This window comes from Folsomia candida, unplaced genomic scaffold, assembly GCF_002217175.1.
Source record: "Folsomia candida strain VU population unplaced genomic scaffold, ASM221717v1 Fcan01_Sc002, whole genome shotgun sequence".
NCBI lineage: Eukaryota > Metazoa > Arthropoda > Collembola > Entomobryomorpha > Isotomidae > Folsomia > Folsomia candida.
Genome location: NW_019091194.1, coordinates 662,165 through 687,093, shown reverse-complemented (window position 1 = coordinate 687,093; position 24,929 = coordinate 662,165). Strand labels below are relative to the sequence as shown.

At 38.6% G+C, this 24,929-nt stretch overlaps 5 protein-coding genes across 6 annotated transcripts; 2 read left to right on the top strand and 3 right to left on the bottom strand.

The window, feature by feature from the left end:
- Positions 1-67: 67 nt before the first annotated feature.
- LOC118434547 (DNA-binding protein RFX6-like) lies at positions 68-4,603 on the top strand. The gene is made up of 12 exons (XM_035848323.1): positions 68-752; positions 1,059-1,410; positions 1,472-1,858; positions 1,933-2,148; positions 2,227-2,485; positions 2,538-2,663; positions 2,743-2,873; positions 2,943-3,064; positions 3,140-3,617; positions 3,705-3,870; positions 3,952-4,135; positions 4,209-4,603. Exons 1-12 carry the CDS (start codon positions 494-496, stop codon positions 4,367-4,369), a joined length of 2,841 nt encoding a protein of 946 aa, XP_035704216.1. The 5' UTR covers positions 68-493; the 3' UTR covers positions 4,370-4,603.
- Positions 4,604-10,409: 5,806 nt separating this feature from the next.
- LOC110845284 lies at positions 10,410-12,143 on the top strand. Its single transcript, XM_022091678.2, has 4 exons — positions 10,410-10,763; positions 10,841-11,080; positions 11,161-11,229; positions 11,306-12,143. Exons 1-4 carry the CDS (start codon positions 10,410-10,412, stop codon positions 11,549-11,551), a joined length of 909 nt encoding a protein of 302 aa, XP_021947370.1. The 3' UTR covers positions 11,552-12,143.
- A 125-nt stretch (positions 12,144-12,268) lies between these two features.
- On the bottom strand, positions 12,269-15,165 carry LOC110843981. The gene is made up of 5 exons (XM_022090056.2): positions 14,255-15,165; positions 13,869-14,187; positions 13,692-13,799; positions 13,437-13,626; positions 12,269-13,364 (listed from the first exon to the last, which is right to left on the bottom strand). Exons 1-5 carry the CDS (start codon positions 14,683-14,685, stop codon positions 12,994-12,996), a joined length of 1,419 nt encoding a protein of 472 aa, XP_021945748.1. The 5' UTR covers positions 14,686-15,165; the 3' UTR covers positions 12,269-12,993.
- A 1,031-nt stretch (positions 15,166-16,196) lies between these two features.
- On the bottom strand, positions 16,197-19,008 carry LOC110844713. Its single transcript, XM_022090983.2, has 6 exons — positions 18,208-19,008; positions 17,742-18,016; positions 17,619-17,661; positions 17,408-17,548; positions 17,169-17,345; positions 16,197-17,088 (listed from the first exon to the last, which is right to left on the bottom strand). Exons 1-6 carry the CDS (start codon positions 18,344-18,346, stop codon positions 16,415-16,417), a joined length of 1,449 nt encoding a protein of 482 aa, XP_021946675.1. The 5' UTR covers positions 18,347-19,008; the 3' UTR covers positions 16,197-16,414.
- Positions 19,009-19,400: 392 nt separating this feature from the next.
- On the bottom strand, positions 19,401-24,302 carry LOC110844372. Of its 2 annotated transcripts, none has more exons than XM_022090559.2 (6): positions 23,816-24,302; positions 21,658-22,078; positions 21,233-21,585; positions 20,717-21,150; positions 20,460-20,643; positions 19,401-20,382 (listed from the first exon to the last, which is right to left on the bottom strand). In XM_022090559.2, exons 2-6 carry the CDS (start codon positions 22,062-22,064, stop codon positions 19,850-19,852), a joined length of 1,911 nt encoding a protein of 636 aa, XP_021946251.1. In that variant the 5' UTR covers positions 22,065-22,078; positions 23,816-24,302; the 3' UTR covers positions 19,401-19,849. The 2 variants fall into 2 exon arrangements, with proteins under 2 accessions (XP_021946251.1, XP_021946250.1); XM_022090558.2 differs by lacking the exon at positions 23,816-24,302 and adding an exon at positions 22,163-22,574.
- Positions 24,303-24,929: the final 627 nt, after the last annotated feature.

Below are 24,929 nucleotides of genomic sequence, written 5' to 3'. Positions count from 1 at the left end.
TATATAATAAATTTTTCCTAATTATTCTTAATTTATTGTCTCATATAATATGAGTCACATTGCATTATTACCATTAATTACAATCTTTGCAGCCATTAAAGTTAATTATTTGCATTTAAATTTTCCGAATTGGAGTGAAAAAGTCGATGACCTCCAATGACGTCGCACTTTCTCACAGTTCATTTCTCCAACTTTTTTCTCCCTCAGACAAGTTTTCTCGCATCTTTTTCTCATTCTCTTCACTCTTCTGCCTTGGACGGACCTATTTTTCTTCTTTCGCCAATCGTGACGCCACGACGACATCAGTGTCGACAAATCCAGTTGTACCAGAGGTAAAAATAATTACGAGTAATTGCAAGAGTTTATGTTGCTGTGGGAGAATTTTAAAACGCTGAGCACGAGGTTTCTTGGAGGTAGGTGATTTGAAAATATTGGGTTTCCAGAATGCAGAAGTAATAAATATTTAACATCTTTTTGATTTCCAGGAATTACAATGGGTAGGAAACGTGGTCATCGTCAAAAGCCGAGGGGGCCCTCTTCAATCAGGTCGCAGGACGATTCATTCTCGAAGTTGGATGAGTGTAGTGACATCGAGGAGAAGACCAGCAACTTGTCCCTTTGCGACAGTCCCATTCTCACGCAGGCATTTCGAACAACGAGAAGCAGTACGAGCAAGAATGCGGGGTTATCGATGGGGCTCGAAGACTCTGGCATGGGGTCAAGTCCATCCAGAAAAAGGAGTAAAGCTAGTGGTGAGAAAAATAAGCATTTTTACTTTAATACGAGGGGTCAGTGAACCTAGTTTTCGGTTGGAGTGCACCAAACCGAAAAATTTCTAAGTTCCCGACACGGGAGCTTATGGCAGGGGAAAATTAATTTGATAAGTGTCAAATTGTCAGCTAAGTTATCATGAATAGGTTAGGTTGAAAAAATTCTTCCCCGGCCATAAGCTCTCGTGTTGGGGACTTAGAACTTTTTCGTGCGCACGGCTTGGTGTACTTCAACCCTACTTTTCATTGACATTTTTTACCTGTTTTCTAATTGTATTAATAATTAAGATTTGTCGCCTTCTGTTGGACCATCGGAATCTGTGACTTCCAATAAAAATGGGGATACGACCTTATTAAGTCCAATCGTAGCTTCTGAAAATGAACGAGTCAGAACAAACAGGCCTTCACCACCACGACCAAATCATGATGCGAAGCCGAACTCTCAGGAGAATAAGATAAAGATGCACCATAACCCAATTCAGACGTCCACGCCCATCAAAAGTGTAGTGCCATATCAGACCTACTCGTTTTTCAGTTTGATCACGGGAGATGAGGAGGAAAGCGCTGTGGTGAACACTACGCCACAACCTGGTAACAACGATCTCAACACGCCAGTTCGGATGCAGCGAACTCCTGCAAGGTTTGAAATAGTGGCAATTAAATAATTACAAAAATGTACTAATCAAATTTTCTTTCGTTAGAAGGATGAACAAAAGTATTGATGGAATCTTTCCCAATTTATGTCAAAAAACCCCGGAACCACGCCGTCGAAATTCTCCCAACGAGAGCCGAGCAGATGGTGATACTTCTAACGTTATTCTAGTGCCACTCTATCACAAATTCGACCTGGACGCGGGTTTTGATGACCAGCCCGGTGGAAGTGGCAGGTATGGCCTCCGACCGCGCAACCTATTCAACAGCGGTGTTTCTATCAAGAAATATGACATGTTTGGAGAAAATGACACTTCGGTGGAAGATGAGAAAGCTGACAAGGATGATGAAGACGTTTTCTTCTTTTTGCAAAGTGACGATGACGAGGATGATTATTTCGAGATGGACGATATCATGGAGGGTCAGGAGAAGAAGAGGTTTGTGAAAACAGCCTAATTATGTACTGCTCATAATTTAGCTAATAATTACGTTTTGCAATTACTTCATGTAGGTCTTCCTACTCTGGAATTCGTGGTCCCAAAGCGGACGCAAAAGCTTTAAGTTTGGTTACCAATTGTCCCGTCAGTGTGAAATGGTTGGTCGACAATTTTGAGTATTGTCCTGGTAGAAGTTTACCCCGTGGCTTCGTTTATGATCAGTATGTCCTCCTGTGCAATCAGAACGCATTGGAGCCAGTGAATGCGGCCTCGTTTGGAAAACTGATAAGGTAATGGCACCATAATAATATGTATCAAAATCTCTATGCATATGAAATTTTCTAAATTATTTTGTTAAATGTATATAGATCCGTCTTTCCTGGACTGAAGACACGTCGACTGGGAACTCGAGGGAACTCCAAGTATCATTATAACGGCGTTTATCTTAAGACAAATAGTCATCTCATGGTTATACTCAACCTAGTTAAGACACAGCAGGGATTAAGTTATGATGGAAATGGGAAACGGGGGCGCAGAGTGCGTCGCTGTTTTGAAGGAATTCCAAGTAGGAGTGATATTTTCAAGACGAAAGAACATCCCGACGAATTTGCCGATTGTTCTCCACTGGTACTAGATATATATTAATTGATTATGTTATGCTAACTTGTATAATGTTTAGGATTATCTTGGAAAACGTCGCGACACTGGCCCGTTTGTCCAACTGCAAGTTGACCATTCCGTTACCCTTTCCTTTGACTCGGGGTTACTGAATGTTTTTGAGTCAATGTATCACTCGCATTGTCAGGTGGGTAAAAACTAAAAAAACAAGTTGGTTGCCAAATTGTTTTCACATAACTTTTACATAATGTTTCTTTTGTACGTAGATGATTTTGACCCACGTTGAAAAGTTTGATCTGAGACTAATCTATAATGAGTGGAAGCTATTTTGGCGAAACAAGCCTCACAGTACACATGAGGAAGTTGGAGCTGTCCATTACAAGAGTCTCATGTCCAAGTATGTCACATAATGTCAAAACCTACTAAAATGTCTTTAAAAACCTTTTAACTCTTTCCATTCTTACAGATCTACTCTGTTCAAAATATGCTCACTGGAATCTGTCCAACAATACATCATGTCCATGGATCTATTCACGTACCAGTACGCCATCGATATTTTATATCCATGCTTGTCCAAAGGAATGCCTAGTAAGATACACATTGATTAAACTTGTATTTTTGTTACCTCGCATATTAGCAACTAACAAGTTTATAATTTTACAGTCTCAATGGTCAACACCTTGCGATCTTTCATTAAGGAAGGTCTATACCTCTTTAACAAAATCTTGGAAGACTATCCCAAATTGATGGTCAGTATCAAGACACGCTGTTTCCAAACGTTGCTCGTCATGTTGGATGATTACTCAAACTTGAACAGGATGCTAAAGTCGGCCGTGTCCACTATTCGAAATGTGGACAATATACAAGCCATGCATTCAGAACTTTGTCGTTCCATTAACTTTGAGAACATGGAGAAACAAGTAGCTCTGTTCAAGAAGCAGAGTGCACTTCTCGTTCAAAATAATCTAATTCTTGAATTCAGACAGAACTTGGATCAACACCAGAATTACTCGATAAAATGTTGGGTTCACTGGGGGGAAATGGTTGCTCAAAGATTAGTTGAGGAAAGCAATCGACAGGTTGCAGAAGGAGAAGTCACAAAACAAATGGAATGCCCCTTTTCCATTTGGAAAAATGCAAGGTATGCATACATAAACCGGCTTCATTACGCAAATATAACTAAATTAATTTGCTAAGTCATTTAATGTTTTTGCTTTTGATTATGTAGCGATCGCATGTTGGGAGCCATTGTAAAAGATAATGCTGTCAGTTTTGGGGTTTTTAAAGGATTCCTGCAATGGTGTGATAACATAATCCAACACATTACAAAGTTGACCATTGCGCGCTCCGAGGGCTACACTCTTCCCATCTTTTACTACGAAACGATTCTAAGGGTTAATATTTATTTGGAAACCACATCATCCTTTATAAGTAATTCTATTTAACCGTCATTTATTTATATTTATTTTCTTTAGGAACGTGATCAAACGTGGCGAGAAAATACCAAAATTTACAAATCCATGACTCTCGCTCAACAACAAAATCGTGATCAACCAGGAGGGAGTCGTAATGTCCATGCGGGCGCTGAGGAAATTTTAGGACCTGCACATCACTTCATTCTGAATGACAATAGCAATAGCAACGATCCACTCTCAAATTGTGAGTGGATTATGCAAATATACTTATAATAAATTATCATTTTAAACACTAATATAATTCCTCTCTTTTATAGATAATCCTCCCATCAGTCCAGATTACCGAAAGCCTACCGTAACATATTTCAATCCAATGTCATTAACAAACGGACAAACTATGTCGTTCGCCACAAATGCGCCGGGACCCTCTACGTCATCGTCGGATCACACCGTCCCTGACAACGTCTACCACAACTAAGATTTACGTTTGAGAATATCAGAAGATCAATCACTCAATCATGTTTTTAATCAAATATTTGAAGAATTTTTATCTTGTTAATTCAGAGATTGCTATCTTACCATTGTCATTATTATGCTACCTACATTTATTTAATTATTATTAATTATTATGCCTTTAACATATATTTTATCTTGTTTCGTACATACTGATTGTTTCCAAATTCTAGTCTAATTTGTGATGATACAATTATCCTGCCTGATATAAACTGCATAAACTTGTATGTAAAAAAAAACTTTTGATCTGATTTACTTATTCCCTTCTAAATATTACTATCTGTACATGCATATTTAAAAATATTGTTTAGCCAGCAGGGTGTGGAGTGCTTATTAACATCATCACACCAACTTTTAACTTACTGAACTAGATTAATGTCCTATAAATTAGTGGATCGTAATTAATTTGCGGTCCACTCCACGCAAAATGAAGCTCCTTTTTAAAATTTAATGACTTTATTTCTTCAAAAGCTATTTCAATTCAATTTACTGACTTAACTTTTCATTGTTTTCTCCCCGCAGTGAACAAGGAGGAGAGGATGGAACGGAATTGAAACGAAAAGTGAACAATGTCCCCGCAGGACGTATACATATACGGCGAGATGATCTCTTGCATATATAGTGGCCAAAAAATGGTAATACAACAACTTGTATCTCATCTCGGTTTCAATTATGTTTCATAAACAATTAATCTGCATAGGTGAAAATGCGAACGAATGTTTTACCACTATTATTCGGACACAAAGAAAACCAAATTCCACCATCATCGCAACAGGTGCGTTTTTTGCCCGTATTTTCCAATCCAATCGTTCAATGATTGATTTCTTCTGTATTGAGGCAGAAGATCCAATCCAATCTACACGGGAGCTAAATTATCTATTTTGCTTATTGGCCATTTGTGATCTAGTTTTTTTCTCATGCAAATATCTAAATGTGTCAAGTAATAAACTGATGATGGAACATTCCGTTGTTTAGTAGGGTGGAACTAATTGGGACGAGGAGAAGAATGGAAGTACAAAAAAACTGCAGTATGTAAATGCATTTTCGGATTCGAATATTTTCCGGATTTTCCCATTTTTTCCCCTCTACTTTAAAATAACTACGCACTTTTCTTCTAAATATTAAGGTTAATGAAAGTATGTTTACCGTGTAGGACATAATTTTTTAGGTAGTCATTGACTCGTTCAATGCTTAAAACCGGATATATTTAATAATACCGAGCACGGTCAATTATCGTATAAAAAAGTCATTAACCAAGCTCATGATTTTCTTTGTGGTATGATTTCTCTCTCACCTCTCGCAATTATTTTAAATATTAAATCTAACCACTTGCCGAGATGACGAATCGCACGCCCTTGTCGATTCGAAATTATGAAAATTTCCTTAATATAGATGCACTTTTTTATATATAGGTTAAGCCCGTCACGAATCCTATTCTATCGCCGGGTCCATTTCCATCTCAGTTCCCACGCTATACGAAAAGAAGAAAACACGGGTAGGAATTATGCTACCCTTTTAATTTAAAAAAGTATGTAAATGACAAGTCGACATTTTATTGATGTACGTATATACATACATAAAAGTTGCCATTTAACAGTTCGACATCGAAGCGACCCCATTTAATTAACACGTCGTTCATTATCATCCCGTAAAAAGAATCCGTCTAATTGTTCCCCGGTGTAAAATAGCTGTCTATCTATTTATCTGTCAACCCTGTAATCCACTCCACTCGCTCCACACGTGGATCTCTTTCTTTCTGTCGGTATAGTTGTTACAATTTTACCAACTTATTTACCTCTGCCTCCATTATTTCCGACCAAAATAAGTGCAAGTAGTTAATAGTAAAAGTAAGTTTAAAGCGGATGACCGAATTTACACCCCAAACTAAACCACGAACCATTATGCTCCAAAATATAATTGTTCCCACATCTCATTCTCGACTTTGATCCTTTAATGAAATGGAAATGAATTCTTCTTCTTTTCCGACCTTTCAATACCCATGCACGTTCGTTCACTCGCTCACGTCAATTCCCATGCCACAAGAAGAAAGACGTGAAAATAAAAATCTTGAACTTGGACATCTTCCTTTCTTTCTTTCTTTATAAAGATGTGTGTGCGTGGTCAGGGTGAGAACTTTTCTTGTCATTGTATTTTATTGTATTGTGATTCACGACAAAAAAAAGTAATTTTGTGGCGAGTCAGATTTTAATTTTAATTTTAACACCACCACCTTCAAAAGACCAATTTCGGTGGTAGGTAATTGGGACACATAAATAGATTGCATTGACCGATTAAAGATGAAAATAAAATTGCCCTGGATTAGTTTTCTTATGAGATATTTTTTATTAACGAATGTGTGTGAGCTTAACATTTAGGATTTCGAATTAAATTTTGAGTCATTCAAATTCCTTCCTCGGGGGGAAGAGATTTGTCAGATTATTCATGAATCGGAATGTTTTTTTTAATCTTGGGAACAGTGGCCGCGGAAGTAAAGGGACAATGTGCCCACGGTTGTTCGATGTCCCCATCATCTCCCCATCTTATATAAACCCTGCCCTCCCCATCCTACAATGGCAATGTCTCCACACCTTCCGCGGCCACTGAGAGAAAATGCCTGCAAAATTTAACTCATTATTGATTGCGATTCGAATGTGAAGGCAGACAAATTAGTGCCGGACAGCGGGTGGGTGTCCCCTCCTCGTCATCAGCGTGTTAAGCAAAGTAGAACCAATTTTCTCAAAACAAACAAACAATGCCGATGACAAATGGAAAGGCGTGAAGAAGCGGACGGTATTCCCCTGACAAATATTTTTTTATTCACGGCGCTTACTGAGCAAAGTTAATTTTAATAAAGAAATCTATTCGAAATGACCTCAAGGAATGTTCTTTTTTAGTGATTTTTTATCTCTAGGAAATTGAAAAATTAGAATTTTCACTAGAGAATTGGACTCGCTGCACATGCACAGGATTTGGAATGTGGGTGGTGTGGTTTACTGTGGGTGGTGTGGGTTGACGAGGCGTGAAATTCTGCCGTGTTTTGTATCCGATGACAATGAAATGGAAAATATTTGGTAATTGGAAACGCGTGGAGAAAGTAGGATGGCATCATGACACGGATTTTTATTCAGTTATGCCACATAAATATTGTGATTTTCGTACTAAAATTGATTACAGATAGGTGCTCGAGAAGTAGGTACTTTTTGGGAAGGATGTCTTGAGAAAGTCTCAATTTCCCCACAAGTAGCCACGCAAGAAGCAGTTTAGTCTTATCATGACATGGATTTTCTTATATTTCGTAAATTATTCAGTTATGCCACATAAATATCGTGATTTTCGAACTAAAATCAATTACAATTTTCTGTGCAAAGTACTTTTTGGCGACGAATACCGTGAGAAAATCTCAATTTCCCCACGAGCAGCAACGCAAGAAACACAAGTCTCATCTTGCCTCAGTTTAATACCTTGTCCTCATTTACAAATCTTACTGGATACAAAAAAACACCACACCTCAAATTAATCCATTTTACTCTAAAATTATGTATTTTCTTGACCATCTTTATCTAATTTACTTAACCCAATACTAAAATAACTTGACCAAAACCCAATCCAACCCAATTTCCCGAATTCATTCTTCCTCTCCTCCTTCTTTCTAAATTGGGAAATAAATTTCATAGAATTTTATAATTTTCTTCCTCGTCATCATCATCATCATTTTTCCAACTACAATAAAATCACCTAAAAACCAACCGAATTAAAAGAACAACTGTCACCATTTCCAAATGCCTAAAATTCCTTCATCCATCTTCATTTCAATCTTTTTGTCACCACCAAACTAAACAAAACTAAACCGAATTCAACCACCTACCCAAACCTAAACTACCCGTCGTACTTTTTACAATTCATAATCCAAATCTCTTTTTCTGCACAATCAGAATCAAATCAAAATCAACAATACGGATTGTAGTAAGACGTGAAACGACACAGGTGCGGATTCCAACTTCCGTGACATGATTATTAAACAGCAACATACACACAACAAAAACCTGCCTTATCTTACCTTATCTTATCATCATCACCATTACATTATCACTTCATTGGTCAACTTAACCCTAAAAATAGAAATAATTCCAAATTAACCCATCTCCCTTTAAAAGAATTACAAATTATTATGCTTTCCCGATCAAAAAAAAATTGACCCAAACAACTCCCAAATAAAATAACTAGGCCGTCTTCTTCTATCACTTGACTCCATTTATCTAACTTAATTTCCAAAATGGAAACTAAAAGTGGAACCTTTTCTGCACCCTGGAGTGTGTCGGACGAGAGTGTTTTTCGACACATTCAGAATTCAGATAATTGCGAACGGGGGAACGATTTCGAGAGAAAAAGTGTGTTCCCAATAGGAAAATAAAAAGAATTCGAATTCTTCATTACACATGTACATACATTTTATTTACACGATCCATTCCATCTCCCCCATTGTCCTCGGCGAAGTATTATTCTATTTGCGGCCGCGGAAGCTGTGGGGACATCTGGGGACATAAACATTGTAGGATGGGGGAGGGATAGGTTTATATAAGATGGGCAGATGATGGGAACATCGAATAACCCTGGGGACATTGTCCCTCCGTCCCCACCCTTCCGCGGCCATTGTTTGCGCTAAGAAGAATACCAAGAAGAAGAAGATGCGATTATCATCGTCGTCATTCTTGGTGACAAATGGTGGCGAATTTGGTCGCGATCCTGCTTAAGCTACGTATTTATAATTGGCTGTAAAGTTAAAATAGTTGTCGTCGGATTGGATTGGATGAGTTTGAAATGGAATTCTTGGTTTTTAAAGCTATCCTGTATTTGGGGTTGCATTAATAATAAAGAAAAGTGAGTGAGTGAGTGCTAGTCATGTGATGAACAAGTTTCTTCTTCTTCTTTTTCTTTGTGACAATGAACTTGTTTCAACAATTGTTTCGGACAATGGAATGGATTCGTTCTCCTTTAAGAGAAGAAATGAAAAAATCGTCTTCCTTCGTCTCCTTCTTCATCACTCATCCCAAATTTTTAGATGGATGTGATGTATAAATAGGTGCTTATTTAGTTGAGCGGGTGAGAATTTGCGCTCATTTATTATAATTTTGGTCGCAATTAAGTAAGCAGAAAGAATGAAGATGATTTTTTAATGAAATTAGTAGAATGAGGAAATTTCAGGAGTAGAAGAAAATTGTACATATTTTCTGAAGCGTTTGGGACAATTTAATGAAGAAAATGATGAGCTAACGAAAAGTTGAACGACATAATTTTATCGGGTCGGATTTTAGGAAACTTTAAAAAGTAGATTTAGTTTGGAAGAAAATTTCAAGAATAGAAAACCGTACATATTTTTTGAAGCATTTGGTACAACTAAATGATGAACTAATTTTAACAGACCGGATTTCAGGAAACTTTAAAATATTGGGAATCATTTTTTATGGAACTTCGGTCTAAAATGTCACGATTTTTAACCGGAACTCAGAATCTTTATCATTCTCTCTTCCCACGTGTCTGAAATTATTGATTGATTGATTCTCATATTTCTTCTACCTGTGACCGGCTTTCATTCGCACGGGTACATTTTTTTGCAAAAATAACGCCTCGATTGATGCCACTTATGTACCCGTACATAAATTTACTCTCATCCTCTTCTACGCACCCATTGTTTGAATGTGAAAAAAAATCAGGCAATTGAGCCGTACACATGTACGTATTTACAAGTTCAGGTAGCCTAAAACTACCCAGTGAACCAGATGCTACTTAAAAGACGCCGAATGTTGAGGGATTGTTGCTAAAATTACCTCAATTTAGCTCATGCAGTGTCCACCACCCTAAAAATAGGTGTCATCATCACCACCACTACCAGCTTCTGCATAAATAGCGTCCACCTGCCAAATCCTGACGACAGTCAACATCTCGTCGACATTATCATCGTCTCAAGTTTTAGATAGTAAATATTTGGAAGAAGAAAAGTGGGGAAAATGAGACGAATCATCTCTCTCCTCGTGGTGGGGTGTTGTTGTCTCGTCGTGGGTGTGGCTGCAGGGAGCAGTTCGCCCTCCTCCGCGGCCTCCTTCGTCTACTCAGCGGGGAGAGGGAAGGCTGGAAAGCAGTTGTCGGGTGGCAGTGTCTCGTCGCCATTAGTGTCGTCAGTCGGCGGAGGAAATGGCGGTGGGGTGGCGAGCAGTAATTCCTTTCAGACGGCGTACGTAGAGCCGAGAGGGGATTACGGAGGGAGTGGGAGTGGTTGGGGGGGAGGTGGTGGTGGTGGGGGCGGTGGGGGAGGGGGTGTCTACCATTACGCGATACAGCCACATGGTGGGGGTGGTGGTGGGGTAAGTTGCGATGACTTATCGACGTCTTTATCAAGAATGGAGTATAATTCGTGATGGGTTATCATCTCTCATCTTAGGGCGGCGGAGGCTGGGGTCCAGCACCGATTTATTACCAGGAGGATGAAGGCGGGATAGAGAAGGGTCTCCTGGGATTACTAGGATTGACCGGGTTGGGTGGACTTAAGGGTCTCTTGGGGTTGGCGGCCTTGTTAAAACTGCTCCTCCCCCTTCTCCTCTTGTTCATCCCCCTTCTTCTCCCCCTTCTGTTGGCGAAGGCCGCGTTATTGTTCGCGTTACTGCTTTTAATTCCAATTCCAGTAATTTTATGACGATTTTATCCATAAAATCTGGTCATATTTTTTTATCTTATCACACTTTTTTGCTTATCTAAATCCAGGTAATCACGCCGGGTCGAAGCATCAATAGCAAAGAGAATAATGAAGTCACGGCCAAATCCATGCTTCAGGTATTTCATTCATTCATTAACTGTGTTTACAAGTCGTAAAATTATTAATTCCCAAACAATGCAATTCTCTTATCAGGACACGCTGGGTGACCTCATGACTAAAATCCCGACCGATTTGAGTCACATAATCGGCAAGATTAAGGACTCTGAATGGTTCCGGGGTGCATTTTCGGCAATGTCGAAGAAGGAAAAAAAGTCCATGAGGGATAAGGATGTCGTCAGGGCGTCAGAATTGGCGACGAATTCGATCACTTCGTCTTCATCGAGTACGAGTAATGCTGCCAACAATGCTAACTCTCTCTCCACCACTGCCAACAGTTAGTTAAGAGTGGAATTATTCTCAATTTTTTTTTAATTTTCGAAAAATTAGAAGAATTTCATATCGAAAATATTTCCTATTTATTTTTTCAATAATTTTTTTTTACCAAACTTTTTATCACAAAGCAGAAAAAAATTACAAAAAGAGAGACACGTTTTAACACAATTTTAAATACGACTTTTACTCCAATATGATACGAAAAACTGACAATTTTTATGTACAACACAATCCAAAGAAAAAAAATACGACAAATCGACAAATTTTTTAACTTTACTGACTTTCAACTAAATGTAAATGACGATAAATGACGAGCTTTTTTATAGTTTTGACTTGTGGTGCAAGGTGAGAAAATTGGTTAAAGTTACTTTTTAATTGTACATTTTACCATAAATAACTCGACGGACTAACTTTAATTACGATTTTTTGGGGAATTTGAGATTTCAACTTGACTCTTAGGATTAGACTCGGACTAATACTGGTATTATAGTATATTTATTTACATAAATACGTATTATTATGACGAAGAATTTAGGAAGACTACACAAATTAAACTATTTATGATGATGATAATGGACTTTATGATGCACATATACACGCACAAACACAATACTCAAATTAATTATTTAATTTTAGAAGATTGTAAGTAAAGATTAATTATGTAATTATTTAACATCCATTTGTAATGGATTGTGAAAAATGATGAGAAAATCGCGAAATAAATAAGTTTCAGAAACATAATTGTTTTTTATTAATCAAAGAACGGCTCATGCATGCATTTCATAATCGTAAGTGTGTCTACTAAATATTGGTAAATTGACAACTGAAATTTATTAAAATAAATTGTCGGCATCGAAAGAAACAAAATTACAACAAATGAAATGAGCTAAATTTAAGCAAAATTTAAATAGTCTTTATTAAATCTTTGTTAATATAGTATTTTTTAAAAGTATGAAAAGTTTTTGGCACATACATATTTATGTCAAATGCATTTTAATGCAGAATAGTTAACATTTTTAAATTCATGATAAATATAACATTTCTTAAACTATGTACTTATCCTTAATAGTTAATTAGTTAATTTAAATGTAATGATTTTCAAGTCCAGTTTTCCCCATCATCTCTCCTCCACTTATTAAAGTGTAGTGTACGCCTACAAATAATTCTAATATCCGAAGTAGGTAGCATAAATGTAATATTTTCATGTCCAGTTTTCCCCATCATCTCCCTATTTCTACCTATGATAAGTGACTTATCAAAGTGAAAACCCACAAATAATCCTAATATCCGAAGCAGGTAACAAAGTAGTATCTTTTTAATATATATTTACGAGGTAATAAATGCAGCAAAAGTATTATTTTGAAAAAGGTAATAGCTCAAGCTTTTCCGTTTGTATGCAAATGTGTACTGGCAAAATTTCATGACTTTTTTTGAGTGACTGAAAAATTTCACATTTTCCTGACACGTTTCGAACTCCCAGGCTTATCGTCATCCTTCGAACCATCCTCGCTGCTTGTGGGACTCGATTTTCCACACGTTTTGATAATATTCTTGATCTCGAGGGGCAGCGAGGAGGATGACGATGACGACGATGAAGAAGAAGAGCGTCGTCCCCCGCTTTTTTTCGTACCACGACCAACACCACCTTCATTCTTCTTTTGCAGTTTTCTTAAACCTCGTTTCCGTTCATTCCTCCGCTCGACGAAGACCTTTTTTACGGCCGTTAATTCATCCGAGGTCAACTCACCGGCATCCTCGACCCGATAATTGTACGGGTCGAGGCCATCCGCCTGATTGTTCTTCATCCAAGTGATGGCCCCTAAAAAGTCGAGTTATTTAATTAGTTAATTAATTATTAATTGGGTTAAAATCTAGTATGTCTTATCATTACTGATAATCGCTTCTAGTTTGTTAGGGTCCAATGGAGTACTTCCTTTCCTCCCGGAAACCGTGCTGTTCAAAATGTCCTCATTGGAGAAGAAATAGTCAAACAAAGCGTTGGATGCTTTACCCAATCCCATTTTTATTTGAGAGAAACCTTTTGCCCAAGCTGGGTGCTCAATTTCCTTATTATTCACGATCTGGGGGGAGAAATAATGTTTAGTAAATTTGAATAATTAGAGAAGATTATTGTCAAATTGCTTACAATGGGTGGCAAAGAGGTGCGACGTGGCGGACGGTTTATTTTGCGACCGGTGTCCTTGGATGGGCCGGGAATTTGAGGTTGTTGTTCAAGCGATGCAAGGTTTACTTGCTGAGTTTTAAGAAGAAAAAATTGGGCTATCGAGGTGGATAAGATTTAAAACCACTCATTACCACTTACCATTTCCGGCCATGCTGGTACTGCTGCAACTTCTTCCCGTTGTGTAATCGGAACATGGATCGAGCTCCAGTCCGCCTCGGTCAAACTGCCCAAGTCTGAATCAGAAATGGTCGTCAATTCATCCCCAAACGGTGTCAAGGGTGAATTGACTATCGGCTCGAACAAGTCTGGACGGAAATGAAGGAGCAGCTGTCCATGTAAAGAAGAGGAGGAGGTCGTCGTCGAGGAAAACGAGGTCTGTGTCGACCCCGAAAAACTCGGACCTATCAGCGTCATCATCGTCGTCGTCGTCGCGATAACCGGTACCGCGGCTAGATCTCTACGACACACGATAAGCATACTCGATAAGCATACTTACCATAATTTGCAAAAAAAAAAATTCTTACGTCATCTCAATATCCGCCATGCCACTTTCTGGCAACGAAGCCTGGCCTTGGCCATCTTCTTCCTCCTCTGACTTTGATAACTCCAGTTGTGCCAAAAATTCGAAAACTATTTCGCCCGTTAGTGTGTCAAAGGGGCAATCTCCTCCCCAGACGCCCAAGCCCCAGCACGTTTCACAATTACAGATTCTTTCCGGTAATGGTGACGACGACGCCTCATTCGAAACGATCGGTTCAGTGGTCGTGGGCACTAAGTCGTACAGTAATTTCTTGTTATATCCAAATTGTGGAGGAGACTGCGGCGATGACAGGTGCGGAACGATATCGACGGGTTGAAACTTGGCTAATATGGTGTCACTACAAACATAGCTGTTTCTCCTCGCCCTCTGTTCCTTGACGCCCTTGCTGCTCGATGAAAGTTCACCGTAACCCATGATGCCAGCAAGGTATCGATAAAAACCTCAATTTGTTTAGTTGGCTCCCTTATCGCCACTTCTCCTTCTCAAGAGTCAATCCAGGTGTGTTAGCTAAGAGTGGATCGTGAAATATTCTATATCTCCGCCACAGAATAAATTTCCTCGGTGATGATGAATCCTCATGAACCGTTCATGAATGGAGGAATGCACGGCCCAATTTCCACTTCCACTGAAATGCTCCAACCTTACCACGTAAATATGCAGCTTGTCCAAGGAGTGCGAAAAGTAAAATGGCGTGTTTGCAAATAATATGCAGACGTGCCAAGTGCACAATGGGATTCATGTAATCGCATGTACACCCAAGGTTGAAGAGGTTGAGGAGAGAGGAAAAAAACGGGTTGGTTAGGCAGTAGCACAGCGTCATGATCTCATGGAGGAAAAACTGGGCGTCTCTGCAGTCATCTTCATATGTTAATACCTATTTAGTTTATTCAGCTTTCGTGCTATGTTTGCTGTTCATGAGGAGAGAGACATGTGTATGCAAGTATTCATTCGCGAATTTTAGTACAGACAGTATGGATGGATATGCGAATCCGAATTGGCATTTGAAACGCCATACATGTACGTAGCTGTATGGAAGAAGCGAGCTGTTGGCAGATTTGCCCTCATGAGTGGTTAAATTAGCACGTTGATGTGACATGGTGCTATGTACATTATTGTGCATAATGTATGGACAACGAACAACGACGCAACAGCAGCCGAAGTTTGTCTTGTGATGCGAATAAATCTCTGGTTGAAATTGAAATTGGTCATGACGCGATGCAAATAAAAAGACATACGTGGCTGGTTATATATCTACAATACATACGTAATATGTATGTAAATATCGACACTGATTTAGTACCGAGTTGACATCCATCCATCCATATTATTCTCATCTCATCCTAGACAAATTCTCATCTTCGCCAATGAATGAATGCCTCAACAGGATTAACTACTTTACTTGGTAAACTTTAAATGATAATGGATTTCTGGGAAATATTGATGTAGTTGGAAGGATATTGGATATGAAGCATAAATTAATGTTACTTTGTAAATAGCAGATGTAAATAAATATGTATCCAACATGAATAATATTTTGTCACTCGCTGCTCCATGATTTTGCAGAGTTTTTAATGCACCCTTGTTGTTGTTGAATTGGAGAGAGGATGCAGATTACATTTTATCTCGACGGATGAGAGAATAATAAAATAAATATTTCGTTTATCATCATGCATCGCTGGAGGACATTCCAGTCAAGTGGTTTGGCTAAAACGTATGGATGGATGGATGGTGCTTATTATTTTTGCAATGAATATACAATTACGCACACAGGGAAATGTCCAACAAAAAGAGGATGATAAGGTGTCAATGATTGATCTGATGAGAGAAAAGACATTGTTTTTGAGTCGGTCGTTCAGTTCGTTCACATTCAAAGTATCGAATTGAATGCATTTGTTTGAAATACATGAAAATAAATGGAGATTATGTACTTTGGTTGGTATAAAATTTAATTTATGTAGTTTCTAAAAAATAGTTGAAAAGGTACATACGTTTTTTCTTTCCTTTTGGAATTAAAGGCGATTATTAGGAAGAAGTTGCTCATATATTTTGCTTGTCATGAAAGGTACACGATTAACAAGGTCTCAACATTGTCACTAATATGATTTACGTGTCGTTGCCGTTTCAATATTCCTCGTCGTTTTCGTCACCTTGGTCCAGAATAAGGGGATGACGGCCCGGATGAAGATGATGATGACTTGTTCATATTTAAATGTCGACTATGTTGGTATCTCTTCTCGGTGAAGACTTTAGTCTCAATTTTTTCCTTGTCCTCTTTTGAGGGGAAGACGTTACATTCGTCGAAGTCATTGTCCCAGTGAAGGACCAAGTTTGCATTGCCTTGATTTCGTCGCATCCATTCAACCGCTCGAATTATGGCGAGTTTCTTGACCGGGCATAATTCCGTCGTTCCATTTTTCCCGTTTAGCGTACACTTTTTGATTTCTTGGTCGGAGAATAAGGCGAGGAAAAGGATCCAGGCAGCCTTCACGGGTTCAGCCTCTTCCCAAGCTTTTTTCCACTTTTCGTGCTCTACGAGGAGACCGTCGATGAAGATGAAGGAGGATGACCAATTGGGGAGGAGCGTTTCCAAAAACTCTTCTGGGAAACGGTAGAATAATTCCTCCAGTTCGCCAAATTCGTAGATTGGGGCGTCTCTCGCGACGGGGATGAGGGGTGGAAGGGCCGGATGGGGGGAGAGGGAGGAGACAGACCCGCCAGGGGATGAGGCCCGGTCATCAGATGTATTTGAGGTTCGGTCGAGATCGAGGAGGTTATTTTGCGAGTCGGAATCACCTTCTATGAGGACATTGTTACGATCTAGAAGAAATTAGTCAGCACATTCAGTAAGGTTATCGATGCAGATAAGTAGCGAAAAATGGGATTAATATTTTATATACCGAATCTGGGAGCTTGTCTCTTCCGGTTTTTCCTATTTGCCTGACTCCTTCGCTCTGTAAAGACTTTTTTCTCAATCTTATCCTGTTCTTCTTTACTGGGGTGGACGTTATGTGAAGGGATCGCAGGATTGAAGAGGTAAGGATCCTGCTCCTTATTTTTCATCCAACATGACGCCCCTACAAATGACCCATTTTATTCAAACTTTTTCCCTGCAAACTAATATTTATTAAAAACTTACTCAAAATCGCCAGCATTTTTACTGCAGATAACTCCTGCGTCTGATTTTTCCCATTCAGCGTACAAATTCGCATTTCCTCCTCCGTGAACAAGGCTTCAAACAGACATTTCGCCGAGTTGATAATGTCACTCTCGTAAAACGCTAAAAAATCATGACTCGTTTAACTCCACTCTTTTTAATTATTGAAGAACTGTTAATTAATTAAACTAACCTTTCGCCCACGCCTTCCTCGACACGCGATGACCATCTACAAGCTGCGAACAGTTCCAGAAAAACATATAATTATAATTAAGTCGTAAACAAACTACTTAATTACATTAAACTTTTCACTCACGATTGGCACGTTTTGCACAAAATCTGCAAACGCCTCCCGAACTTGTGTCTCATCCCTTAGAGAAAAAGGTTTCGGATTTGCCGACCGTGGAAAATACTTTTGCAACACGAGCCTCCTCAGCTCATCTTGTCCGTACGGAAATTTCTGCGGGATGGGTGTGCCGCCCCCACCATTCTTCATATTTCCGTTATATCCACAGTGATTATTCGATCCCATATTATTATCGTTGCTATTTGTCATCCCCTTTTCCAGGGCGAATTTCAATATGCGACAGTCTGCCGAGAGAGGAAAGAAAAGTTAAATAAAATACAATGAAATGACACACATTAAACATGACACGACATGGATGATGTTGATAACCAAACGTAATCTTACTCAGGGGCGAACGAACATATAATTACATTTGATTATCTAAACTACCCTAACTTTATTATCTTGTAAAATGATTATATTATATTCTTCTTACTGCTATCCACCAAGACTAGAGATTTTCCACCGCTGGAATTATTATTCGTCGCCGAATTGGCGTCGCCGCAACGTGTCGTTAATTCGTCCCTAGGAGTGGAAGACGCACGGGGGGTTTGGCGACTGTGGGAGGAATCCATGTACCCAATAATATAATTATCTTGTCAGGGTCAATTTAATTTGAATAAATTAATCGGCACTAAAATTAGTGAGTTGACAATCGTCCTTCTTTCTCCGGTACTTCTTCGAACATGAAGTCACATGAAGATGACGACGAGTAGTAATTCGCATCAATTGAGGTTTATACATGCACAAATTATTTGTCACTGTCAATAATAAATTGCGTAATGCACGTCGCCCTGCTGTGATTGAACTTTTAAATAAACTACATCATCATCCCACAGATCATAATAATTCCACTCCATCCTAGAAATTACTCCATGGACGAACAACACACACACTCACAGATCTTTTCCACACATTAACATTTAACCAAGGACGAGGAATTAACGTGGTATTGTTAAGTCAGCTATAAAGTTAATGTTGATCTATGTATATGTACAGTCTGGTCGATTTATGTGTACACTGTGGGTTGGGTGGACTGGACGGATGAGTTAGTAATATTTATACACAAATATGCAGAACGAATGGGTGAACGTCAAATATTGACGCTGCAACTTATCACTATTTGGCTTATCAGTCAAATTTTATATACCCCGACTGAATGAAAAGAATGCTGATGCAGATTTATTTCTAGGAGGTACACGTTTTGGTCGTAGTTTCGTCTTTTAGAGAGCTGGCAACCTTGTCGAAAAGAGGTGCCACAGGAGGAATGTGGGTCCAAATTTGCGTTATGATCAGAATTACGAGTCTGATAAGGGGTTGATTGTGGAGGATTATCACAGCTCTAAAAATAAGTCTGGATAAGTGAAGGATAACAAGGATACTATCTTCTTCGAGGGATAGTTGGATGCCCCATGTCAGATTTTGTAGCATCGTCAAGCAAGATTTCTACCAGGTTGGGAATCTAAAAGGGTTGACGTTTACGAAAAGCCACGTTGTTAAAAGAAGCATGTTTGCTTAAGGGTGATGAAAATTCATGAGAGCACGTGAGTCATTCATGCCCGGGGGTCATACATATTTGCATAGGGAAGGAGTGATTGCGTCAAAGATCTCGGTATTCCAATGACGATGTGGAGATGGATGATCTCATGTTTTTTATTTTTTGCAATAGTCAACAACGTATGAAGTTTTTTATTGAGGATGGTAATACCCCATCTGTGTCATGCTAATTAGAAGTATAACAAATAAATAACATCGTTTATCATATCGTCAATGTGACGATGACTGATGATGATGATGCACAGTGATGATTTAATTTAAAATTTAAATTTAGGTTAGAATTTTTCGGATTTAAAGACACATCTGTCCACAGGATTTGTTTTTTTTTATAAATATAATTTATATATAAATATTTGACGGATTGGATTTGGAATAACAAGGCCATATGAATAGGCGCTCTGCAGAAAACAAGGGCACAGTCGATGCGCACACAGGTACGAAAATCTGACCCAAAATCAAACCAGGCAGGAACCAGGTTCTTATCGGTCTTGTTTTTCCATCAAAGTAAGACGCACATGTCCTTACTTTTTGTTGATGTCTAGTTTTGCTTGTTTTGGAGAGGATGGTGTGTCCCCACCCCCACCGGCAAAACTAGTATTTGATAAATTTGCCTGCTCCGGATCGATGTCCATTGGTTCCTTTTTTATGTACGGAGGTGACGTAGGCGCAGATTGTTGACCGCTATGATATGTCATATTAGTGTTGTTGCTGTAGTCGTAATAGTCGACATCGACAGGTTCCGGTTTGACCTCAATTTCTTCAACTTTTGTGATTGGCTCATGCTCATAAACGGGATCTGATTCATATAACGTAGTGTTGATTGGATTGCGAAGTAATTCTTCTTGTTGTAGTTGCAAAAGAAGTTTTTGTCGTCGCTGTTTTGGGCGTTGGTAGTCCCTAATTTTCCGAGAAGTTTGGTACCTCCGTTCGACAAAGACTTTCTTTTCGATTATCATTTTCTCCTCGTGGCTGAGCTGGTGGGTGTGGTAAAGGGTGGCTGCGGGGTCGAAAGAGTAGGGATTCTGATTCTTTTGCTTCATCCAACCGACGGCGTCTGCAAAGAGGAAATTGTTAACAATTTGTCAATTAATGAGTGGTTAAATAATCGCATTTATGCAATAATAAACTTACGAAAAATTGCAGATCTTTTCTGCAAGTTTAGTAGAGATGTTCCATTTCTTCCACGAAGGGTACATTTTTGAATCTCCTCTTGAGAAAAGAGGGCTTTAAATAGGATCCCTGCCGCGTGACAGATATCAGCTTGGACGAATGCTTTGGCCCAAAATTCCCTTGGAATTATAAACCCATCCACTTCCTATATTTATTTTAATTCAAGTCATAAGTAATTTAAATCAAAATTGTTTTAGTTAAATCAATAACCTACTTACAATGTCTTTTGACGCATCCTTATGCAACGGGACGCGAGCCCTTAACGATCTTTTTTCTGCCTTGATGTCTAACTTCTTTTTCAAGATTTGTTCAGGCGAAGTTGGATCGGAATTTAAAATTGACGATGGCGACAGCGAATTATTACTATTAAAAATCTGAAGATTATTTCGTAAAAGATTTGGAGAAGACGCCGTAATGTCAATAATAGTGCCACCCGTAGTCTGATTCTGGAGGGATGACGATACAATGGAAGAAGGAGAATTATTCTTATTAATAAGTGGACCAAGATTTAAGTTTAAGGCTGATTTGGAAGGCAAAATTGGAACGGGTTGTTGGGGGGAAAGTGAAGAGGGAGAAGGCAGAGGGACATGAATAAATGCTCCCCCAACTCCTGCGACGGGAAGGACTAGACCAGTTGAAGAATGTTGTGTTCCTGAAAATGAGCATGAAAACAGTCATCATTATCTTTTTGACCTTCCCAATTTTATGTGTTATATGTGCTGATTGATACCTACCTGGATTGATAAGTCGGATAACTCCGCTGTCCATCATGTGCGGTTGCGGTGGCCGACCCGAATAAGGTTGGAGAAGGTGAGGAAGATATTGTGTAAAATGTTGATGATGCTGTTGTTGGCTGCCCCCACTACTATTTGGACCACCTGGATCACTCCCGGTCTGTTTCTTAGAAGACGACGACGATGACGGTTTGATTATCGGTTGAAATGTATGAATTTTTCTCTCAAGTTGTGCTAATGTTCCTAACGGCTGTACAAGTTTTGGTTCAGACGATGTCGACTTATCAGTTGAAGGATCATGATGGGAAGAATTTCCTTTAGAAGGGTGCATAATTTCTTTACGTTGTTGAACGCTATTTAGAAGAAAACGTATAATTAGTTTCAATCATATCATCAATTTAAAAATGTAATTAATTAATCCTTACAAAGAAATTGGAACGTGTGGATCTGCAGCTGGTTGACTGCTTATCGATTGTGGAGGGAATGGTTTGTGAAGCGGATTCTTAACATGCAACGTTGGGGGGCCTTGCTTGCTGGATTGTTTCTGCATAAAAACGATTCCTCCACCTCCACTTCCGGCTGGAATCGTGTGTTGATGAAGAACCTGCGATCGCGATGGGGATGGTGGCGACGAAACGTTTTTTGTACCCGTACCCGTATTAGCCTTCCAAACTTGTGGTGTGGGGTCTTCCTTTTGTGTTAAAGCTGACCTTGTATTTGTAATGACGGATTTACGCTGAAGATGATGACCACTCCCACCAAGCCCTCTGCTCATTTCACCCATCTGCAGCAGCACCTCGGCCGCCTCTCGATCTTGCATTGTGATCACCATGTCTTCTTCTTCCTCTAAAAGAAATGAAATAAAATAAGAAATTATTACCAATTAATTTCCAAAACGAACGGCATCATGTTCATGTAAAAAATATCCACCTTCCGTAATGTGCACGTTTCTCAAGGCTTCATGAACTCTATCCTCGCCAAAATAATTAAACCCATAGCCCCCATAAAATGGGGGGACACCACCGCCACCACCTCGACGACCCTGATTATTATGATTATGATTCTGCTGCCAACTCATTTTTTCTGTTTTTTTATATTTTATGTATTTTTCCTCCAACACCGGACCGGTGAGTACAATCGGTATTTTTGTTTAACTAAAAAATTGTCACTATTAAACTGAGATTCCACAACTGTCCTTCCCTCTCTATCCCAATAACAAACTGCTGTGATGTGACAACGACAAGTGCTGGATATTATGTGACTACATCTTTAACACAAAGCGTATTCCTACCGTACCCGACCATAAAATTCCATCCATCCATTAGCGTACTCATCATGGATGTATGTGTGGTGAAACATGTACATATATGCATATACGTACTGGGGGTGGTGATAAGGTCACCTACACGGGTTATGATAAGCCTCTCACAAGCAATTAGCCGTGTTGACTATTTTAACAATCCCCACTTCAACTGACGGACTGCCTGATACTTAATGATGATGACCCTATAAAAATTTACAGGACAGAACATGACGAACCTGCTGGAACAAACACATTGTTTCAAGTACCTAAAATGGTCACGTGCGCCTTTGTTCGTATCGTATTATTCATCATGGAATATCATCGATAAGGTAAATACGGGGAAAAAAGTGATGACGAAAGTAAAATTTTTGGATACACAACATTTCGCATTATTGTCGAGTTCCCTTTAAATATTTACTCAAGTTAGTTTTGCTGACATGAAAAAAGTGAATGTTAACATCGCATTTTACTCGAAAAGGGTATGTTTAACGTTTTAGACTAATTAATTATGAATATAAAGTATGTCATTCCAGTATTTAATTGTAATGGTAATATAACGCTAAAAAACTAACATCTGCAATGCCAGGAAATTTGACGCTGGTGTTTGGTACCAACCACATTGCTGTATCTCTCTTAACTAACTGAATAAATTCTGTATTAAATCTTGAATTATATTTAATTATTTATGTACCCACCCACAGCAGAGCTAGACTATAATAGTGAATGGGTGTCCTTCAATGGTATACGGATTTCATCAAGATGCATGAAATATCCACTAATGTTATGTTACATCGTCGACCACAATTTAAGTTAATGCTCCAGTTTAATAAACTCAACTATATTTAAACATCTAACTTATGCCTGGTTGGGTTTGCTTGCATTGTATTTTTGTGTAAATGAATTCACTTCTCATCTCATCTCATGGATATGTATTGTATTTTGCATTATCATCACAATTTCAAGCTTCAATCCAACCAAACCACGCCATATGTACCTCAGAAGAAACAATTCGTAATTGTGAAATTGGATTAGAGCAACTACTGATTACGTTTTAATCAATCATTAAAAAAACGAGATGAACTTGATGAACGATAAAATTATATGATACCGAATTAATTTAATACTACTCCGAAACCGAAATAAAAAAAGTAAATCCCTTAATAGTCTTGGTCTGATTTAATTATTGAAATCCTTGTCCTAAATACTTAAACTCTAATCACTACTACTACATCCACCACCACTAATTAGTGTAACTATTAAATTAAGTAAATCTTAATTACCTTGTTTAAATATGACCGACTTGTTTTCTGTATAAATGCACGTCCACGTCCTCACCAGACCAGTCAAAACTCTCCAGTTGTGGTTTATTTTACACTATGCTGATAAGCCCCTTCTTCTTCTCCTTATCGGTTAGTTATCGTGTCCAGCACAACTTCCTTTAAAAAAGTCTCTTCTTCTTCTTGTCCAGTAATTCAATACTAACTACGCTATTTACAAAACGAGACGATCTCTGCTACTTAACTTTACCAAATCCCGACGTACTTTACAGTAATATAATTACTGTAAAATGAGAACAACTGAATTGAATCTCATACGTATTTTATTAGTTAGAAAGTATATATGCAAATATATGCGACGTGGTTGTCTGTGTGTGCGGAATGATGATGATGGAGTTTGAGCTGGATGGAAGAATCCTTTCACAAAAAAATACATGCGGTTGTTAAACCATACGACTTTAGTCGGATTGTATGTGACTACATGGTCTCAAATACATGGAATATCACACGATAAGAAATGTAGCTCTGTTAGATAGATAGCTCAACTTGCCTCAACTTGGTGCGGTGCACGGGCCTTTCCACACTTAGCACCAGAGCACGTCCACACAGAAAAGTGTGCATCATATTACAATACAACAAATGATCTGAACGAAAATCATTCATTTTATGGGTTATAATTTAATCAAAATAGCGGAAATAAGTTTTCAATTTTTTCACGGCGGTCTCGAAAAACAAAAAAGTTGTCAATTTTTGAAATTTAGTATAGAAATTATGGTAAAATTGCAGTATAGCGGCCTAGCTCGGATTTGACTGAAATTTTTTGTGTGAATACCCTAAGGTCCCATATGCATAAAAATACCTTTTTTCGCGGCGGTTTCAAAAAATAAAATTTCGAAAAATTTTTGAAATTTTGTATAAAAATAATTTTTCTCTTAGATTTTCATGAAAATGGCTTTTGAAAAAGGAGAGCTAGCTAGTAGTGCTACCTAGGAGAGCTAGCTAGTAGTGCTACCTAGGAGAGCTAGCTAGTAGTGCTACCTAGGAGAGCTATCTGGGAGAGCTAGCTAGTAGTGCTACCTAGGAGAGCTAGCTAGTAGTGCTACCTAGGAGAGCTATC

What these genes read in the sequence shown, in the direction of transcription:
- LOC118434547 (XM_035848323.1), top strand. Translation starts at nt 494, where the DNA reads ATGGGTAGGAAACGTGGTCATCGTCAAAAGCCGAGGGGGCCCTCTTCA. An exon ending in GAGGGTCAGGAGAAGAAGAG is followed by an intron (nt 1,859 to 1,932) that starts GTTTGTGAAAAC and finishes TACTTCATGTAG; the next exon opens with GTCTTCCTACTCTGGAATTC. An exon ending in TTGCCGATTGTTCTCCACTG is followed by an intron (nt 2,486 to 2,537) that starts GTACTAGATATA and finishes TATAATGTTTAG; the next exon opens with GATTATCTTGGAAAACGTCG.
- LOC110845284 (XM_022091678.2), top strand. Translation starts at nt 10,410, where the DNA reads ATGAGACGAATCATCTCTCTCCTCGTGGTGGGGTGTTGTTGTCTCGTC. An exon ending in TGCTTTTAATTCCAATTCCA is followed by an intron (nt 11,081 to 11,160) that starts GTAATTTTATGA and finishes ATCTAAATCCAG; the next exon opens with GTAATCACGCCGGGTCGAAG. An exon ending in CGGCCAAATCCATGCTTCAG is followed by an intron (nt 11,230 to 11,305) that starts GTATTTCATTCA and finishes TTCTCTTATCAG; the next exon opens with GACACGCTGGGTGACCTCAT.
- LOC110843981 (XM_022090056.2), bottom strand. Translation starts at nt 14,685, where the DNA reads ATGGGTTACGGTGAACTTTCATCGAGCAGCAAGGGCGTCAAGGAACAG. An exon ending in TACCAGCATGGCCGGAAATG is followed by an intron (nt 13,800 to 13,868) that starts GTAAGTGGTAAT and finishes CTTAAAACTCAG; the next exon opens with CAAGTAAACCTTGCATCGCT. An exon ending in GCACCTCTTTGCCACCCATT is followed by an intron (nt 13,627 to 13,691) that starts GTAAGCAATTTG and finishes TTCTCCCCCCAG; the next exon opens with ATCGTGAATAATAAGGAAAT.
- LOC110844713 (XM_022090983.2), bottom strand. Translation starts at nt 18,346, where the DNA reads ATGGATTCCTCCCACAGTCGCCAAACCCCCCGTGCGTCTTCCACTCCT. An exon ending in AAAAATGCTGGCGATTTTGA is followed by an intron (nt 17,346 to 17,407) that starts GTAAGTTTTTAA and finishes GGTCATTTGTAG; the next exon opens with GGGCGTCATGTTGGATGAAA. An exon ending in GAGACAAGCTCCCAGATTCG is followed by an intron (nt 17,089 to 17,168) that starts GTATATAAAATA and finishes AATTTCTTCTAG; the next exon opens with ATCGTAACAATGTCCTCATA.
- LOC110844372 (XM_022090558.2), bottom strand. Translation starts at nt 22,310, where the DNA reads ATGAGTTGGCAGCAGAATCATAATCATAATAATCAGGGTCGTCGAGGT. An exon ending in CCACACGTTCCAATTTCTTT is followed by an intron (nt 21,586 to 21,657) that starts GTAAGGATTAAT and finishes TCTTCTAAATAG; the next exon opens with CGTTCAACAACGTAAAGAAA. An exon ending in TATCCGACTTATCAATCCAG is followed by an intron (nt 21,151 to 21,232) that starts GTAGGTATCAAT and finishes GCTCATTTTCAG; the next exon opens with GAACACAACATTCTTCAACT.